The 19,674-nt window shown below is 36.1% G+C and overlaps 2 protein-coding genes across 2 annotated transcripts in view; one reads left to right on the top strand and one right to left on the bottom strand.

The window, feature by feature from the left end:
* Positions 1 to 6,078, top strand: part of EYS (eyes shut homolog) — a gene marked incomplete at both ends in the record, with an annotated part of 1,618,725 nt that extends 1,612,647 nt beyond the window's left edge. The window contains one exon of the mRNA XM_080805925.1: positions 4,889 to 6,078. Coding sequence (XP_080662051.1) covers positions 4,889 to 6,078 — 1,190 coding nt within the window. The remainder of the gene's footprint in view (positions 1 to 4,888) is intronic.
* Positions 6,079 to 12,577: 6,499 nt separating this feature from the next.
* Positions 12,578 to 19,674, bottom strand: part of PHF3 (PHD finger protein 3) — an 86,371-nt gene continuing 79,274 nt past the window's right edge. The window contains exons 13-15 of the mRNA XM_080806840.1: positions 18,576 to 18,665; positions 15,903 to 16,098; positions 12,578 to 15,446 (exon numbers count right to left, since the gene is read on the bottom strand). Coding sequence (XP_080662966.1) covers positions 13,321 to 15,446; positions 15,903 to 16,098; positions 18,576 to 18,665 — 2,412 coding nt within the window. The 3' untranslated portion in view covers positions 12,578 to 13,320. The remainder of the gene's footprint in view (positions 15,447 to 15,902; positions 16,099 to 18,575; positions 18,666 to 19,674) is intronic.

Genomic DNA, 19,674 nt, shown 5'->3' with positions numbered 1-19,674 from the left:
TTTCTTTCATCTTGTTTCTCAGAAAATGAAATTTTAGTATTGGGAAAAAATTAAATCAGTTTTTGTTTTCCACAGCCAACACAAATGATACCCTGATTTTCACAACCTAATCTAAGTAGCTCTTTTGAATGTGTCATAATATGCTGCTAAATGATTAGAATATCAGAGAATTAGACTAAAGTGTTTCTATCTCAACACACTGGTGAAATACCTTCAAAATAATTTCAAGGAGAAAAGATAATCTTAAAGAAAAAAAGATAACATGATTGTACTACAAAATAAATCTTAGAAGAGATTTTTTTTCCTGAGATTTTCTATTTCATTTTAAATTTATGATTAAATCTCCCTGTGAAAATGTCAAATGAAAGAATTGTCCACAAACAGAAACTTTCTACTTCTAAATCAAGAGACATTAAAAAATCAGCTTTAGTTATGTTGCCCATTTAAAAACTCAGGATTAACCTTTGTATGGTGAAGGGCATAAAATCAGGATATATTTGGCACTGTACTGGCAAAAACTGTTATAATGTAGTTTTATAATTAGTACACTAGATACATATTTATGTTTATGTATGTTAAATTAAAAGCTCATACACATTAATATATATAGGAATCAAAAAGCATATTTTTCTTACATCTGTTATTAAATGGCACTTCATGTCAGTCAAGATTTTCCTTTTTTCTGCCTTAGACACTGTTTACAAAGAGAGATGAAAACAGATATATCAGTTTCATGTCATGGTTGGTGCTGCATCTGACACTTAAGTAAGGAAATCATGAAAACTCTAAAATATTAAAAATCTAAGCTTCACATTCCCAGACTCAGATTAACCTAAAGGTATTTATCAGATGAAAAGCATTTATTTATTTATTTATTAGTGTTCAGTTGGTGTAATGAAGTGGTAAAGTATATTTCATTTATTTACAGTTGCATAAAATACAAGTGATGTTTTCGTGCTTTGTACCTTCTTTAAGAGTTATGTCTGATGTAAACATTAATTGAGCCCTCTGATTCTCTGCTGAGAGGAGCTTCTCCTAAAAAAAATGCCCACTAAATACACAATGTAAAAAAATAAATTGGTATCAGCAACCAAATAGGTTTTCATATGTGAAAAGCCTAATTTTCAGTTTATAAGGTATCTCTTATCTCTGTAGAGGTTAATAATTTTAATAATCTCAAATAATACAAAATTTAAAACAAAATGATAATTTCAAAATTATCTTCATTGATTTGAGATCTTTGATTTTGGAAAGAGATTTTAAAGAAATATACCCTTGGCACCTGTTCATCCACTGCTGTTAACTATTTCATACCTTAAAGTGTTTTGATACGTAAAAGTTACCAGTACTATATTAAGCACAAATAATCACAGACAGCCTGAATTCATCTTGATACAGTTATAATCCTCACAAAATATGTTTTTAATAAAGGCTGGTCATCCACAATGTAATGTTTAAAATACTCAAACAAATAATAAAAGATAAGTAAGTTAATATTACCTTCACTTTCCTGTTAGGGAGATCAAAGTATATAAAATTTCCCTAATATACTTCTTCTATAGTCCATTCACAAATGTGAGGTCCTAAAGGTTGCTTTGATCTCTGATGCATGGCTGGGGTGGCAGGTGAGGGGTGGAGGCAATGGCAGCACAGATGAGGGAGGGAGGGCCCTAGACATGGTTAAACAGGCACTAAATAGCCAAGGTGAATTATTTATGATGTTCATTCCATTTATGACCTCAGTTTCTTAGAAGGACTGTCCGCTAGTGGTCAACTTCTAACATATACTTACCCTAATGGCAGTCTGTACTCATGACCCGTGACTACAGCAATGACCCATGTTCTAGTCTATTAAAATAAAGGTTTGCATAACAAAATCTGCCAATACCATTACAATAGCAATTTTAGTTTCCAAGGACACAGAGGGGGAAAAGAAAAACACTTTTTGGGGGGTCAGTTCTCCACAAGACAAGAACATACCCGCAAAACTGTTAAAGTAAGCCTTCTTTGGGGCGCCTGGGTGGCTCAGTGAATTAAAGCCTCTGCCTTCAGCTCAGGTCATGGTCCCAGGGTCCTGGGATGGAGCCCCACATTGGGCTCTCTGCTCAGCAGGGAGTCTGCTTCCTCCTTTCTCTCTGCCTGCCTCTCTGCCTACTTGTGTTCTCTGTCAAATAAATAAATCTTTAAAAAAAAAAATAAGCCTTCCTTGGCAGAAGTATTCTCTTTGCTCTTAGAGTTGACAACTTAGCCAGTGATATTATAGATCACATCTTTAGCTTTCCTCATCATTTTTTACATATTTATATTCCAATGTAGCCCTTTACTGTAACACTGTTTACTACAGGACACTCTATGACACAAGTAGCAAGAGAAACTTCTTCCATAATACTCTGAAGATTTTTTTGTGTCCACTTATAATCCACAAAGTATATTGAGTGTTATACATTTTTAAAACTTAGAATCAATTATGTTTCATTGTTCTAGTTTCTTATGGTTCAAAAATTTAGATGATTCAGTCTACATTTAATTCTCTTTCATATTAAAAGTTTGCAAATTCTGCTTCTCTCTCTTTAAACTTAAAATATTATTCATGTTAGAAAATAGATGAATAAAGTGAATTTCTCCCTTTTCTTGGATTTTTTAAAATTTGTACATCATTATAGGATAAAGAGGTTATATTTCTTGCTTTCAGCCTCAAGCTAGTATTTGAGAAATACTCTGCGTCATCTCACCCCACAACTATACGAAGGTGATTTTTTTTTTTAAGATTTTATTTATTTATTTGACAGAGATCATAAGTGGGCAGAGAGGCAGATAGAGAGAGAGGGGAAAGCAGAGAGCCCAATGTGGGGCTCAATCCCAGGACCCTGGGATCATGACCTGAGCTGAAGGCAGAGGCTTTAACCCACTGAGCCACCCAGGTGCCCACAAAGGTGATTTCTTAATTCAACAATTGTTTATTTAGCATCTAAATTATGTGTCAGGTACTATGCTAGGTACTGGAGATAAACTGTTGGGCCAAATCAGACACAGACCCTATTCTCATGAAGTTTACAAACTAGTGGATGAGGCAGCTGTTAAATAATCACAGATGTAATGACAGATTATATTCACTAGAAATTCTCTATAAGAAAAATGATTAAGAGACCCATATTTTGCATGGAATCATATCGTTTTCTCAAGCAGAAATCATAGGTGTAGGACTGTAGAATTGCTAGGTCTCCCAACTGTCCTAGAATAATGGTCTGAAGGGGACCACAAGGATGAATAGAAGAATGGACACTATTTGTAGGAGGGGAATGAAGTAGTGTGGCACCGCCCAAGGAAAAAAGGAAGAGCAGCATGTGCCAAGAAATCTCCTTGGATAAGAAAAGAAAACATGGTTGTGAAGTGTTAGAAAAAAAAAAAAAAAAGCTATTTTGAGGAAGGTATCTCTATAGTTTGCTAACCTCTTAAAACAGTCTTACATTGAAGGGCTGCATTCTTTACTAGGCACCGAGTTGCATTTACTTTTCATCTGAATGCCTCACTGCAATATCATACATATGCTGGATCATATTTGTTCAGATTTGTTCACAGATGACAATACAATTTTAAAATGAGGTAAATATTGTGAAGGAATCATGGTGCAATTAAAGAACTAATAGAAACAAACCTGACCAACTCAGGGGAATCAAGGAACACTTCTCTGAGGAAGTGGCATTTGATCTCTGACCTGAAGGGTAGTAGTCACCTAGGTGAGATGGAATGGGGATGTGAGGGAGTATTCCAAGAAAAAAGAAAACAACATATGCGAAGATTCTGAGGCAAGAACAAGGTCAGTGTTGCTGGAGTAAAGGGATTAGAGGAAGAGGAGAGAATACACTCCAAGTAAATCTAGAGAAAGGGGCAAGTGACCCGCAAAGGTTCTATAGATGTTAAGGATTTTAGGCTCTTATCTCAACAACAATGAATGCCATTAAAAGGTGGTATAATGACCAGATGACCAGATCTTTTCATTTGAAAAGATCATTTTAGCTTCAGTGTAGATTCTAAAATCAATAGAAAGTGAGGAGGCTCTAGCAATCGATTAAGCTGGAAATGACAGTAAAACTAATGAAGGTGGCGTAAGCAGATAGAGTAAGAGGTTTATAGTGAACCAAAATGTTGATAAATCTGTTTAATTAGAGCCCTATCTTTGATAGACTGATTATTGTGGAACAAAAAAATATACGAAATTGAGGATCAAACCTAAATTTTTGCTTTGAAGAACTGGAGGACGAGGGAGTGACTCACTGGGTTTGGAAAGACCAGAAGATGCCAGGTGTGTGGGAGGAAGTTCACAAACTGAAATATGAACTTTGGAGTTTGATGTGCCTTTAAAACATCCAAGCGGAGATCTCAGCTAAGGATTTGTGTAGTTGTAGACGGAACCTGACGCGGAGGACATGGCTGAAACTTTGGGGAGCATACACTGTAAGAAGAGGTGTTCATAGCACCAGAATTAACTGCTCTTAATCCTCTTGCTTACTTCTTCAATCTCAAAAACAGAATCAGCAGCTTGGAGTAACACATCTAAGTTACTTTTTACACATTCATCCTTAACCATATAAAATCATGAAAGGAAAGCCTCACTTTAACTGAAGAACCACAATACATTCATTCAGTGTGAAATATTTACAACTAGGAAAAACTTACGTGGCCAATTCCTGAATAATACAAATGTATGTACAAATATATACAGATATATTTTTATCTGTAAATGGAAACAAAATTCTCTAACATTATTGTGATCAAGACTATTGCTTTTTTCCCCAAAACCAAAGCTTACTCAAATGGCCAAAGGGCAAGAGTTTTTAATGGACCAACATTTTACCGTTACTAATTAACTCGTTTTCTTTCTCAATAGGTGATTTTTTATGTATCTCCTTAGTAAATGGTACTGTTCAATTTCGCTACAACCTTGGTGATGGAACTATCATTCTAGAAACTCTCCAAAAAGTAACGACTGATGGAAGTACTTGGCATGTGATTAAAGCAGGAAGAGTTGGTGCGGAAGGCTACCTGGATCTGGATGGAATAAATGTAACAGAAAAAGCCAATGCTAAAATGAGCTCCCTGGACACAAATACTGACTTCTATATTGGGGGAGTGTCATCCTTAAATCTTGTAAATCCTATGTCAATAGCAAGTGAACCTATAAGTTTTCATGGTTGTGTCCGAGAAGTTATTATAAATAATCAAGTATTACAACTAACTGAATTAGGAGCAAAAGGAGGTTCAAATGTAGGTGACTGTGATGGGACACCCTGTGGGTACAATCTGTGCAGAAATAGGGGTGAATGTGTAGTAAATGGCACAACTTTTTCTTGCAGATGTTTGCCACATTGGGCTGGAAATACATGTGACCGGTCTGTGTATTGTTTGAATAATCTTTGTCTTCACCAATCTCTATGTATACCTGATGAGTCATATTCTTACACTTGTTTGTGTGCTTTGGGTTGGGTGGGAAAGTATTGTGAAAACAAAACTTCATTTTCAACTGCAAAATTTATGGGTAATTCTTACATTAAATACATTGATCCAGATTACAGAAGGAGAAATCTTAAGTTCACTACTATATCCTTAAATTTCAGTACTACTGAAACAGAAGGCTTAATTGTATGGATAGGAAAAGCTCAAAATGAAGAAAATGATTTTCTGGCAATTGGTCTCCATAATCAGTCCTTGAAAATAGCAGTTAACTTAGGAGAAAGCATTTCTGTGCCTATGACCTATAAGAATGGCACATTCTGTCATAATAAAGGGTACCATGTAAGAGTAATTCAAAATCAGACTCTTATTAAGGCCTACCTAGATGACAATCTAATCATCTCTGAGGATATTGACCCCCACAAAAAATTTGTTGCTCTAAACTATGATGGCATTAGTTATCTAGGGGGCTTTGAATATGGCCAAAAGGTAAATAAAGTGACTCGAGAGATTTTTAAAAGAGCTTTTGTAGGCAAAATTAAAGATGTATTTTTTCAGGACTCAAAAAAAATTGAGCTAATTAAATCAGAGGGATACAATGTCTTTAATGGAGATGAACAAAATTAATTATATAAACTACTACTTGTGATTTTAATTTACAAAATGTATGTGTAAAGTAGTTGTTTCAGATAGTCATTTATTTGGCACACTGTAGTCTAATGCTACACATCTTTTTCTATAAGTTTATAAAATACAGCTAAGGAAATGATTTGTTTTCCTACATCCAATCTATCTGTAAATATGTTGATTCCAAAGTTTTCACCCCATTTAGTGTTTACACATCTGTGAATTGTTTTTAAATAAAATTTAGGTGGGATAAATGATACAAAGGAAAATAAATGAAAAAACAAATAACCATAGGAAAAATAAAAATTATATTAAAAATACATAACTATATTATATTTCATGGCTCAGTTATGAATATTTACATAATTGAAATAATGTGAAATTTAAATATGGACTTAAACAAAAAGAAGGCAGAGGTGGGGAAAGGCAGGGTTGGCTGGTGAGGGTTAAACACTTATCTTCCACAGTAAGACATTAATAGTTTTTGCAACTTTTTTTTTTTTTTTTAGCATATACCATGTTACAAATATGAAGGCAAACATCCTAAGAAATGGCTAAAAGAATCAAAAATAGTTACCTCTGGAGAAAAGAATAGTTCAAACACTGTGTTGGGTGTTGTTATAAACCTTACAGACTTACTTTACCTTTTAAACCAGGTACTTCTATAACTCATCAAATATAAAACGAAACTTTATTTACACTTAACTTTTCAAGTCTAGAGTTCTCACAATTGGGCATAAAGCAGGTTCTGAATAATGCCACTGATTCTCTCTGTACCGTTAAAAGCATAACTTGTGAAAGTCCATTTTACCCAACCACCATTTATTAATATACTTGTGAATAGAATTTTCTCTCCCCACCCCACTCCACCACTGCAGATGGGGAAAGTAGTTGTTGTTGTTGTTATTTAGGATTTTTAGAGTTTAATATTTATGACAGTTTGGCCACCAAGAAAGCAACGGACACCACCAATGACACAATGCACTAATAGGTAGGACTATGTGGAGAAAAAAAAATTATCTTAATAAGCAATTTGTAGACGTTTGAAAGGAAAAGTACATAATTATCTTATTAAATGGAGAAGAGAGTTTACAAATAAAAGGACTGGTGCATGGTTAACTTCTCAATGCTATTAAGCAGGATCTGCCTTTGCAGGTTCCAGTCTATACAAAGAAACCAGGTAAGCAATTTATCATTTGAAGGATTTTAGATTTGGGGGGCAGGGGTTGTTTTTGCCACACCATTGCAATCAGAAAGCTGTAGATGCCCTTGGAGGGACCCAGAACTAAAGTGAAGAATTTTGGCACCATTCAGTGGGACACAAATTGTCCCCAAGTATATTAACATTAGAAAACGTGTGTGAACATAGATCATGTAAAACTGCAGAATGTCTACATATTGATCCAAAGTAGTTTTTTTTTTTTTTTTTTAAACAAAAACCATGCAAGAAAACTGCCCAGTGTTTGCTGAAAAACTGTGACATAATTTGTTTTGGATCGTATCATTTAACTTTGGTGATATTATGATGATGATACCTGCTCTCAAATCGTTTTCATGGCTGATAATTAGATCTAACTTCAAAGATACACATTTTATGTATACAGGTAAGAAAGCTGTTCTATGTAAGGCTACCAAAGCTTCAATGAACCACACCCACTATCACAGCAGGCCACGTATTCCCTCAAAATAAATGCAGAGTACCTATCCTTAAAGCAGCCCTTCCCAACAATTCAGCGGACCCCTGAAAGCCCATAAATTTTCTGGGGATCCCCAGAGTACTTCTTTTCTCAATGACAATTCCATGTGAAGTCAGATTTTCTTCATGTATTTCAAACAAAACGACATATTGCACAACACTGAATGCAGAGGCATGTAAGGGAATCCAGCTGTGTTAAGTCAGACTATGGAGATATGCAAAAATGAAAACAATGACATTCTTACTAAGATTAGTGAGAGTTATTTTTCGTACAAATGTTATATTAACATAATAGGATCATTGTTAAATATTTTTAAAATTGTAACATTTAGTTTCTAAATTGCTAAATGATATAATCCATAAATATTTAGGGTTCTCAGTAATTTTGTAAAGGGGTCCTGAAACCAAAGTGTGAGAGTTACTGCTTTAGAGCTGCTTCTGACAGCTTCAGTTTCATATTAAGATGTGACCACTTGTCTTCTATACCACACTGCAAGCTCCAAGAGATGGGAGGCTAGCTAACGGTACTGCTCACCATTGAATTCCAAAAATCTAGTACAAAATAAGAACCTAAAACTGCTACCTAGCAATTCTCTGTAGGTTAAAATGATTTGGTGAAAAAAAAAAAAAGTTTACCTTTAAAATCTAAAATATCATGTGGTGAATTATCACCATTATTCATTTTTGCTATCATTGGGATGACAGTGTTTAAGATTTCCTGTGATATGCTTTTTAAACACAAAATAAAAATTGATAAATCCTTTAAGATAACCTTACTATAAATGTTACGATGCTTCTGAAATAGTGTTGAATGTAAACATGTTTTAAAGTAAAGGTGAAATATCTACTAATCCAGGTGGTGGCCATGTTTACCTTTTTATTTTTTAATTTATTTGAGAGAACGAGCACCAGCATGGGTAGCTGCAGGCAGCAGTAGAGGGAAGAACAGGAAACCCGTGGTGGGCTCAATCCCAAGACCCTAGGATCATGACCTGGGCCCAGGGCAGATGCTTAACCAACTGAGCCACCCAGGTGTCCCATTGTTTACCTTTTTGAAGATTCTTTTTTAAGATTTGTGTATTAGAGAGAGCCCAAGCTGCAGGAAAGGACAGAGAGAGAGAATCCCAGCAGATTCCCCACTGAGCGCTTGCCTACTGTGGGGCTCAGCATGGGGCTCCATCTCCTAAGAGCATGACCTGCGCCCAAACCAGGAGTCCAACGCTTAACCAACTGAGCCACCCAGGCACCCCTTAAAGATTCCTTTTAAAGAAGGTGCTGCAAAAAATCATTACTTTGCAGGATAAAGTATTCTTTTTTAAAATAAGGAATATTTTAAAAATACAACTTGGGCAGATATATCCATACACACTGAATTATTTCCCAGAATAAGCAAAGGCATTTGGGGATAATTGTAGTTACTGAACTCACTGCTTTAAGTATGTATGTTGACGTTTCCCCCAACTCTTTTGAATCTGTAGACTCATGTTTTCAAGACACTTCTAAGCTATAAACCTAGTATTGCTTTATACATGAATTACTTAAATTCTTAATGAAGCAGGAATCAAAGTGTCAGGGTTGGCACCTTTTTAAAAGAAGTAACCAATTCTACTCATGATTTGCTTGGGAGACAAAGGTCAGTAGTTGATTATGTATATTGCCCTTTCTTGTCATTAGTTAAGTGGTAACCTGACCAATGCTTTAAAGGGATCTGAGGCTGGAATAGTACAAATGATATAAAGGCTAAAATTAAGTAAACTAAATTAATAATTAGTTTCATTAGCTGATTCATTAGCTCTCCTAATGCATTTAATTCATATTCATCTTTAAAACACAGCTACTAGGACATCTTGTGGTGGGGTGCACAGTAGGTCAAGCATCCGCCTTTGGCTCAGGTCATGATCCCAGGACCCTAGGATCCAGTCCTACATTGGAGCCTGCTTCTTCCTCTCCCTCTGCCTAACGCTCCCTCTGCTTGTGTGCTCTCTCACTGTCAAATAAATAACATCTTTTAAAAAAGCTATGAAAAAACTAAAAACATCTGATTTTAAACTTACCAGTTAACTAGTTTTCTATGTTAACGCATATACATAACCGGTGCTAAGTGGCTAAACTGTCAATTCCATTTTCTCCTCTGTTACTGATATTTTTCTTAACTCTTAGATATATTTACTATGGCTTGAGATCTGTTAAAACTCCAAAAACTTAGTTCACCCACACATAAGCTGTAATTAAAAAGTCAATAATTGTGTTAAGTAGAATAGCCCCTCAAAGTTGCCTACATCCTAATCCCTGGAACCTGTAAATAGGTTATATGGCAAAAAGGAACTGAGGTCACAGATGGCATTTAGGTTGCTTATCAGTGGATCTTAAAATAGTAAGGTTATCTTGGATTACCTGAGTGGGCCCAATGTAATCACAACACCCCTTAAGAGTAGAAGAGGGAATCAGACAATTGGAGATGGCAACATGAGAAAGACTGAGCCCACGTTGTTGGGTTTGAAGATGATAGAAGGGGCCACGAGGCAAGGAAAGTAGGTGGCCTCTAGAAGCTGGAAAAGGCAAGGGGGATGGATTTTCCCCTAAGACTTCCAGAAAAGTAATGCACTCTTCTGATCCCTTGATCTCAGCCTGCTGAGAGCTGCTTCAGACTTCTGATCTACAGAAATGTACAATAAATTTGTGTGGTTTTAAGCCACTAGGTTTTGAATAATTTGTCGCAGCAGCAATAGAAAACAAACAATAGAAAATAAGACTTGGGAATTAGGATTTGAAGTGAATGTAAACTTTACAAGTCTATACAAGGGAATCACACAGGTTTTTGTATCTTCTGTTCACTTTGAGGAGTTGGGTTGTTCAATAAAGGATTTCAGACAGGTTGGTGGAATAGAGAGGAAAGGGGATATGAAAGGGATATATAGAAATCAGGCTCTCGTCTCTCTCTCTCTCCTGTTCTCAATTCTCATAGAACAGGTATGCACATAGACCTTGGAGAAACTAGAACTGAGATAGAATTCAGTTCTGACAGTAGCAGTCTAACCTTGGGCAAGTTTCAAATTTCCTCAAGAGACCTCAAAGGTAAGTCTTCTTCACCTTTCAGGCTGACCAAGGCTTATAGAACGTGCCCCAACACAAGGTCTGACACACAGAGGGTTCACAGAGGCTTTCTTATTGCCAGAAGAATTACAAGAGGTGGACTTTTTAAGTCCCGAGACACCCTGGTATGTTTTACTTAACAGAGGTATGTATAAACCATCTTAGGATGGATCTAAATTTATTCAAAAAGCATCAAACTGTTTTTAAAGAGCAAGTTTTCCTTAAGACAGGATAAATAAAGATGAACTTCATTTAACTCACATTTAAGTAAGGCCAGTTACAGGTGAGACTTAAAGACTGAGAATGTCTTTGGATCTACTTCTCATCCAAAACCTTTCTCCCTTTCTCCTCCTAAGTTAAAATCTGTCAATATGCCTATACTTTGCCCACTCTCCACAATACTTCAGTCAGTGACGGATCAACAGACTTGGATCTAACACTTAGACCTGTAATCCCAGAAGATGGCCACCACTACTAATAGGGGCCTCTGTGGAATGTATCATGTTCCAACGATATATAAAGAACTTTAAAGCAAGCATTGCAACAATATATACAAGAAACTACTAGGAAGTAATCAAAAACTAACTTAATGACTTTCTTCCATTGCTTAACCCATTCTTCTTTACTTGTACCTTTAAAAAAAAAAAAAAAATTCAGTGTCTGTCTGCTCAACCCCACAACCGGATAAATCAGAAAAAGCAGACTTACTAACAACATACATCTGTGAAATCAAAAAGCTAACTTTTGGTTTGAGGTTTTTGGGGTTTTTTTTAGTAAAATCCTGAAAATAATTTCTTCATAATAGTGCAGAAGATGACTTTAGGTTTTATTTACAAACTGACTAGTTTTTTAACAAGTTAATTTCCAAAAGAAAAGTAGACCAAAATTAAACACACTTTATTTAAGTCCTCTATTTCAGAACTTTTATGATGATTAATTTCAGAGGATAAGAATAACCAAAAAATGGCTGCAAATTATTGCAAATTAGACAAAATATTTGGTTTTGAATTTACACCCTTTTCTCTACAGTGAGACTAGCAAAGCTGATTAAATTTCAAAAGCTATTTCTAACTGTAATCTTTAGACTTTTTAAGAAAACAAACTTTATCTTTTTTAATCTTTTTAATTTTGTGAAGTGATTTATATTTTTCTTCATTAATATAGATGAGCAAAAATACTGGGTTTTTTTCCCCCTCTCTCTTTTTTGGCCTCAAGTGTTAGCATTGCTTTAAATTATAGCAATACCGTCGCTAATTTAGAGTGTGAATAAACTTAAATTTGGATTAACAATAGCCTCTGTGTGATATTTCAAGCAAAACTAGCTTTCAGAACTATAGTTACCCCTGTCTCCACCAACAAATTAGAATTAAATACACAACTTACAGAGATTCACACCATGTTTCTCTTAAAGTTCTGTAATGATTAGTGTACCAAAAATTTTGATGTTATACAAGTTTTCAGAAATGTACCTATACGCTGGGTTATACCTACACACTTTTTCATTGGTAGTTCTCAATTCTAACCTCTTTAGAACCCTATGATTTATCTCAATAGCCTGTAATCCATGACACAGAATTGTTTTTCCCCTCATCTACTACCTAAGGTAGAGAACTATTATCTGTGTGTATTTGGCAGAAAAAGAATTTAGTATCTGATAAAGCTTTAAAGAAGAAATACTTTTACTACTGAATTTCAAATCACACACACAAAATAGGTGAGAAATTCTTTTATCATATTTAGAATCAAAATATCCCTTAAAATATTTACATTTTACAGTAAAAAGGATAGCAAAACACAAGATCATGTACAAGCTTAAGTATTCAAGTTTCCAAAGAGCCAAAAATGAAAAGGAAAAAAATGGCCTACCACAAAGTTGTAGTATATGGTAATAAATGCCTTCAATGAGTGCAGATTAAAGCAATAAAAGTACTCCTTGGGCGTCTGATTCTTAGTCAAAAACTGCTCAACTAAATGATTAATATAATCTGATTATGAAGTTGCTTGGCTTTCTGTTGCTCCTCTACAGTTTCTTTAAAAACAGTGCAATTTAAAACAAACTTACAGAGCACACATTACTCTCAAATTAGTCATTATATAAAGGACATTCACTAGAGGCAGTAAATATATTCCATAGTTAACCATATTTACCAAGTAAGGAATAAAACTAAAATTTCTAAGCCTTTATTGCATATTAATAAAACAAATCTTTGAATATACAGCAATGTAAAACTTTTAAAAATATTAAATTCCTAGAACTAGGGACAGTTGGTATGAAGAAAGGATGACGGGCACTGGTACAGAGAACACTCCGCACCAACACACAGATTTCATTGTTCTGCAAACCACCAGTATTAAAAATTTAAAAGATGGCACAATCCTAGCAGGCAATCATAAAGTTTTTAAGATACAACATTTCAGTTATTTAAATGTAATCTTGAAGCAGCCTGCAAATTTTACCTTTTGCTTTTAGCTCTGTCAGTGTGGTCCCTATCTTTATGGTACCTATCTCTGTCCTTTTCTCCTTCTCTATGTTTATTTTTCTCTCGTTCTTTGTCCTTTTCATGGTCTTCACTTTTAGGTTTATCTGGTTTCTTGTCTACATTCCTACTATCCCGGCTTGCTTTTCCATCTGCTCCTCGATCACCATGTGATAACCGTGCCCTCTCTTTATCTTTGTGCCCTTCCTCCCTGCTTTTTCTGTCTCTGTCCTTGTCTTGGGTTCTGTCTCTGCGTCTATGCCTTTCAGAGTCTTGCTCCCATTCTTTTTCATGTCGCTCTCTTTTCAAATGGTGTGAATCACTATAAAATCTCTGTCGATCTCCTTTACCCCTATTAAATGGCCTATCCAGTTGCTGTTGATCTGGCCTACCCCAAGGGTCACTATGGCGCCTTTCTGGTCTTCTAATGTCTTTAACCTGGTAAAAATTTTGTGGACCTATATACCTTGATGTTTGTGAAAGGGGACCCATCATACGTTGTGGCTGGCCTGTCAGATGAACAACAGGTGGCCAGGGAACCATGGGATTTTGAGCAAAGCCAAATCCTGGAGGGGGAAGTAAAGGGGGTGGTAAATGTGGTGGAAATCCAAACATGCTTTGTGGGGGAAAATTAGGAGGCCCTGGAAATGGAAATCCAGGGGGGCTAGACTTGAGATGCTGAAGGTTGGGCTGCTGTGGCCTCATGGGTGAAAAGTTTGCACTTGTTCTGGGGCTGGTGCTTCTGGAAGTAAAGTTGATACTTTTAGAAGGAAATTCTGATTGACATGTGTTTCCAACTTCAAAATGAGATGATGCTGCTATTGATCCTCTTCGAAATGGGTGCACGGTTTCAATATTTTGCATTAAGATATCCTCCTGTAAGGGTTTTGCTTGTTCTGTTTGAGAAGTGTGTGTGTTTTCTACCGACGGTGAGTTTTGCGCGACCCCTGAATTATCACCCTGCTGAACACATGAGTTTTTCTCCACAGAAGACAACTTTTCCTCTACATTGCTTTGTTCTGTTAAGTGCTCCTTGTGTGACAGACCAGGCAGGGTGTGTTTCTCTCCATTCCGGCAATTATCTCCATCTTTGCTTTCTGAAGCAGTTACGTGCTGACTTCGTCCTGCCGCTTGTCTAGGATCCCGTTTCAGGTTGATAAACTGTGGGGATCTTGTTGTATTAGTAACAAGGTTTTCACTGCAGCTGACATTACTGTCTATGTTTCCTTTTCCTACATTAGACTTGCCTGGAGAACTAGTATTTGAAGTCCGATTATCTTGCAAATTATTCTCTTGATCTTGCAGCAGCTGTCTTTTTAATGTTCTCTCTTTATTCTCCACAGTTTCTTCCTGTTTTGACTGAATTGATAAATTTGTTAAGAATGCTTCTGTAGAAACATCTGGTGGCTTACCTCTGAGGCTAAGACTTGTCAAAGGTCCAGGAGAAATGGAAGACGACCCCATTACTGATGTTTCTTCTCCTACTACTACTGAATTACCTGTAGATTCTGAAAGATCATCTGCTTTAACCTTTACCTCCTTGGCTTCAACATCACTTGCTTCCACTTTATCTATTTTCTCTGCTTTGGGGTCAGCCTGCTCATTTATAAATGGAATTTCTTTGAGTGTGTTCTGTTCTATCACTGATTGAGTCTGTTCATATACCTGACCAGTAGTGCCCAAAAGGCTCTGAAGTATATCGTCCACAGGAAGAGGTTTATTTGCTAATTCCAGAGTAGAAGGTTGATTTTCCCAGCCAATCAATACCCCAGGAAGGAATCTTAGAGGTTTTGGTGGCTCCTGTTTGGTGACTTCCACTAAAGGTTCAATTACTGTTGGAAGGTCTTCCTGAAGAGTTTGCTGAGGCTTATTTCTCTGCTTATGCAATACAGTTGTAAAAGAATTAAAAAAGTCATTTTCCTCCTCTGGTGTTTCTTCTGTGGAAACATCTATTTTACTTTTTTTATCAGGTGGCAAAGCCACTGGTACACTTTCAGAAGTCTCAGCCGTATGACTAGTACTAGCAGTAGCACTATGTTGCCGCTTCAATTTCTGACGGATAATTAAGCCCAACAATAGATTAGGTCTATGCAGTTCAAGCCCTGTATGAAATAAAAAACATCAATTAATAGTCATTTTCAGAGCACCTGGGTGGTTCAATCGGTTAAGCCTTCGGCTCATGTCATGATCCCAGGGTCCTGGGATTAAGCTCCATGCTGGGCTCCCTACTTGGCTGGGAGCCTGCCTCTCCCTCTTCCTCTCCGTGCCACACCCCTCCCTGTCCGCCCTGTTTGTGTGTGCGTGCACACCATGTTAAATAAATGTTTAAAAAAATTTTTTTTAATAAAATAAAAATAAAAAAATTTTAAGTCATTTTCAACCATTAATAAAGGTACATTTTAGCATCCAGCTTATTACAGCCTATTGTGTAGGGCTTGCCCCTGTCAAGCCAGCTCTAGAGGGCTGGAACCTGAGAAAGAAAGCAGAGTCCATTTTGTTGCTCTGGTCTCACCTCCCACTTTTTTTATTCATTCTCTATTATTAAAATGTGTACCTACCAGGTCCATCAAAAGGCACAAGAGGGTGTGGAATTTTATCTGCAGCACCCAAAGGGATAAGGTACATATCTTTAACCTGCTTCATGTTGTTCGCAGCTACTCCATAGCGCTTTCTACTACTGAAGTATGCAAACAGCAAAGTATAAGAAATTTGATCTTCTTCAGTTACAGGTGTGAAGCGAACCACACAAATTTCCTATTCAAGAAAATAATAAATGATTATTGAAAACAAGAACCTGAAGAACAGCTTGGTTTTAAATATCATTTCCCAATTAGGAATAGTCTAGTAAACTGTATAATGATGATTACCAAATAACACGATTTATACCAACTTAAATGCAGATAAAAATAGTAAAGAGAAGCAACTCTTGGGAGATCTTTGGTGATCCACTGATAACATGTTTCATCTGAAGGTGTCCCATAAGACACTGAGTCCCAAGGTAATTAATTTGCTCAAGGAGACACAATTTTCAGTGATAGAAAATATATTTAAACCCAAGTCTTTCAGTGTCTACACTATCTCCTCATTTATGTTTATATGTTTTTATATTTATATGTTATAACCTTCACAAAGGGCTGCCCGTGTTTTCAGCATACTAAAAATTATTATCACTTACCACCACCACCCTGCCACGTACACAAAAACACTCAAATCCACTGAGAATCCCTTTTACAGGGACTGGATTTAGAAATAAAAGAGGCTGGGTGACAGAACTCAAATACACAAAGGCCATAAATTTTGTGACTCATTTGGCTTACTTGGGAACTTATCTGTGTGCCTCTGGGTTCTAGGTTTTGTTTCATGAAGGTTTTGTTCATGAAGGAGAGAGCCAGAACTGCTACAAAGCCTAAATTAATTCAAGTTCCTAAAGGAAACGTACAAATGAGCTAAACTACGGCTCTGCCTCTTATAAAAGGTCATCGAAACAGTCCTCTTTTAGAGGTACCAACTATTACAGTGTTTCAATCAGTTCAGGAAGGAGACATACTATAAAATGCTAGGCAGAAATATATGAGGAGATCAAGAGCGATTCCCAAAACGGCCAAGGGTAACACCTTCCGAATGCTTTCCCATGACTTTTACTATCATGAGAAAGTAACAGCAAATAAGTATTATAACACTTTAGGGGCGCCTGGGTGGCTCAGTGGGTTAAGCCTCTGCCTTCGGCTCAGGTCATGATCCCAGGGTCCTGGGATCAAGTCCCGCATTGGGCTCTCTGCTTGGCAGGGAGCCTGCTTCCTCCTCTCTCTCTCTCTCTCTGCCTGCCTCTCTGCCTGCTTGGTCTCTCTCTGTCAAATAAATAAATAAAATCTTAAAAAAAAAAAAAAGTATTATAACACTTTAATAGTGCTTCCAAGTTTATTTGTATTCTAACACTGTATCAATTAAAATTCTAAAATCAGTTATTGAAAAATATATTATTTTTAGCTTGAGATCATCCATTTTGAATTATCTCTAATCTTACTAGACATATTTAATCTTAAGAAAAAGAAAAAAAATTAATGTTTCCTTATTTAATTTTTTGAATGCCTGTAATATGCTAGGTACTATCATCCATGGAGGGAAAAAGAATTTCTTCTAACGTAAATTTTTCTGAGTACTACTATTCTATAAGTTTAAGAAATGATTAAAAAATAGAGAGAAAAGAAAAAAATAATATTGTGATAGAGGCTACTAATTATCACCAACTATCTATTCTCTTCCTTTCCTCCTATCATAAAAAGACGACTTTTAGCTGGGCACATCACCATCTAATAGAGACAACATTTCCAGATATTACATTTCCCAGCCTCCTAAGCAGCTTACATAAGGTTACGTTACTAAAAAGTTCTTGCCCATGGAATTTAGAGGAAGTGAAATGGTAACAAGAATTTCCAGGTCTTGCTTTTAAAACAACTAGACAGGCATTCTTTTTTCTTCCACTTGAGGTTGATAAGTCAGCTTTGACCATGTTTGACCAATAAAGGTAACACTTTTGGAAAGAGCCAAGCAGTAAGAAACTGGTCCCCAAATAATCCTATAGAACCAGAGTCCCAGAACTACTCTGAACCACTGCCCTATTAAAAAATAAACTTCTGGGACACCTGAGTGGCTCAGTGGGTTAAGCCTCTGCCTTCAGCTCAGGTCATGATCTCAGGGTCCTGGGACCAAGCCCTGCATCAGGCTCTCTGCTCAGCGGGAAGCCTGCTTCCTCCCCCCGCCTCACTGTCTGCCTCCCTGCCTACTTGTGATCTCTCTCTGTGTCAAATAAATAAATAAAATCTTTAAATAAATAAATAAATAAATAATAAACTTCTGTATTCTTTGAGACACTATACTTTTACGGTCTCTTTTTGCAGCAACTTAGTCTATACCCTAAGTAAACAAATGTCTATAATCAAAGCAAGGAAAAATTCCAGGAATCTCAATACTTAATTCTAAAATCTTTCTTCCAGAACACTGACACAGATATCACTAAGAAAGCATACCAGAAAGGAAGAAAAACCCACAAAAGGAATGCTGGGCTGTTTTGAGCCTTAGCAAATGCGTTTAGTTCAGTTATGTTAGGTGTAATATGTAGATTTAGAATTTGTATTGGCTCCTTTCCCCAGAGTACCCTGCATAAAGAACTCTCAGTGATTTACTTTTCAAATATTCTCTCATGCTGGTATAACTTAAGACATTTTCCTTACCTTGGTTCCTGATGCTTTAATTTTTTCAACATAATCCCAAACTGTCTGAGGTGATATCCTGCCACCTACTTGAATACTATCTGGTAGATCCTACAGTAAAAAAATGAAATTAAGCAACATATACAGAATATAACAGTCATAATTCATTTAAATTTAGCTCTAAGACTAATTTGAAATGGTAATAAAAAACAAGTAAATAAAAATATTTGTATCACAGAACATAAGAAAGTACTGGGGTAGCAATCAGGCTTTACCTCAAATGTCAACTCCAAATAACTAAAGTGGGTACCCAAGATACCACTGAGATTGAATCTGAGATCATGTCAGTTCTCAGCAGGAAAGACAGGTACCATAATAGGGTAGTGTCAAGCATATGACAAACTGACAATCCAGAAAGAAGACAACAGATTTCAGAATATTAGAGATATTGTTTTTCTTCTCAAACCTCCTCCTATCCTGCCCCCTCTTCTTGGTGATAATGGGCAAGGACATCATTTAATCGTTAACAGCTGGATTTCAGAAGTTATTAAATTTAATTATAGAACATATTTTTACACAGTAGAGAACACTGTAATAATGCAAATTCATTTTTTAAACGGTAGAATTTTTCTGAAAATAGATGACTATACATGAAATCAATTAACTGTGTAATTGAAAATATTTAAAACTAATCAGTAAATTTCTGTTTTTCTAAGAAGCTGAGAAAAATCATAAAAAAGCACAATTAATTGATATTAAATTCAATTACATTTATTTAAATTATTAATTGCTTTAAATATTTATTTGGGATTTTAGTCCTAAACTAGAAATAAGCAGAAAGCAGAGGTAGAATTCGAGAAAGCAACCACATAGAAACTGGCTCAGAAAGAAGAATAGTTTTGTTTAAAATCAAATTCCATTGTTTAGGACTTCTTCTTCTTTTTTAAAGATTTTATTTATTTATTTGACAAAGAGAAACACAGCGAGAGAAGGAACACAAGCAGGGGGAGTGAGAGAGGGAGAAGCAGGTTGCCCGCTAAGCAGTGAGCTCGATACAGGGCTTGATCTCTGGACCTGATCATGACCTGAGCCAACGGCAGATGCCTAACAACTGAGCCAC

This window comes from Martes martes (genome assembly GCF_963455335.1).
Source record: "Martes martes genome assembly, chromosome: 6".
NCBI classification, from domain to species: domain Eukaryota; kingdom Metazoa; phylum Chordata; class Mammalia; order Carnivora; family Mustelidae; genus Martes; species Martes martes.
Note: the sequence above shows the minus strand (reverse complement) of the source record. Positions and strands in the feature narration are given on the sequence as shown.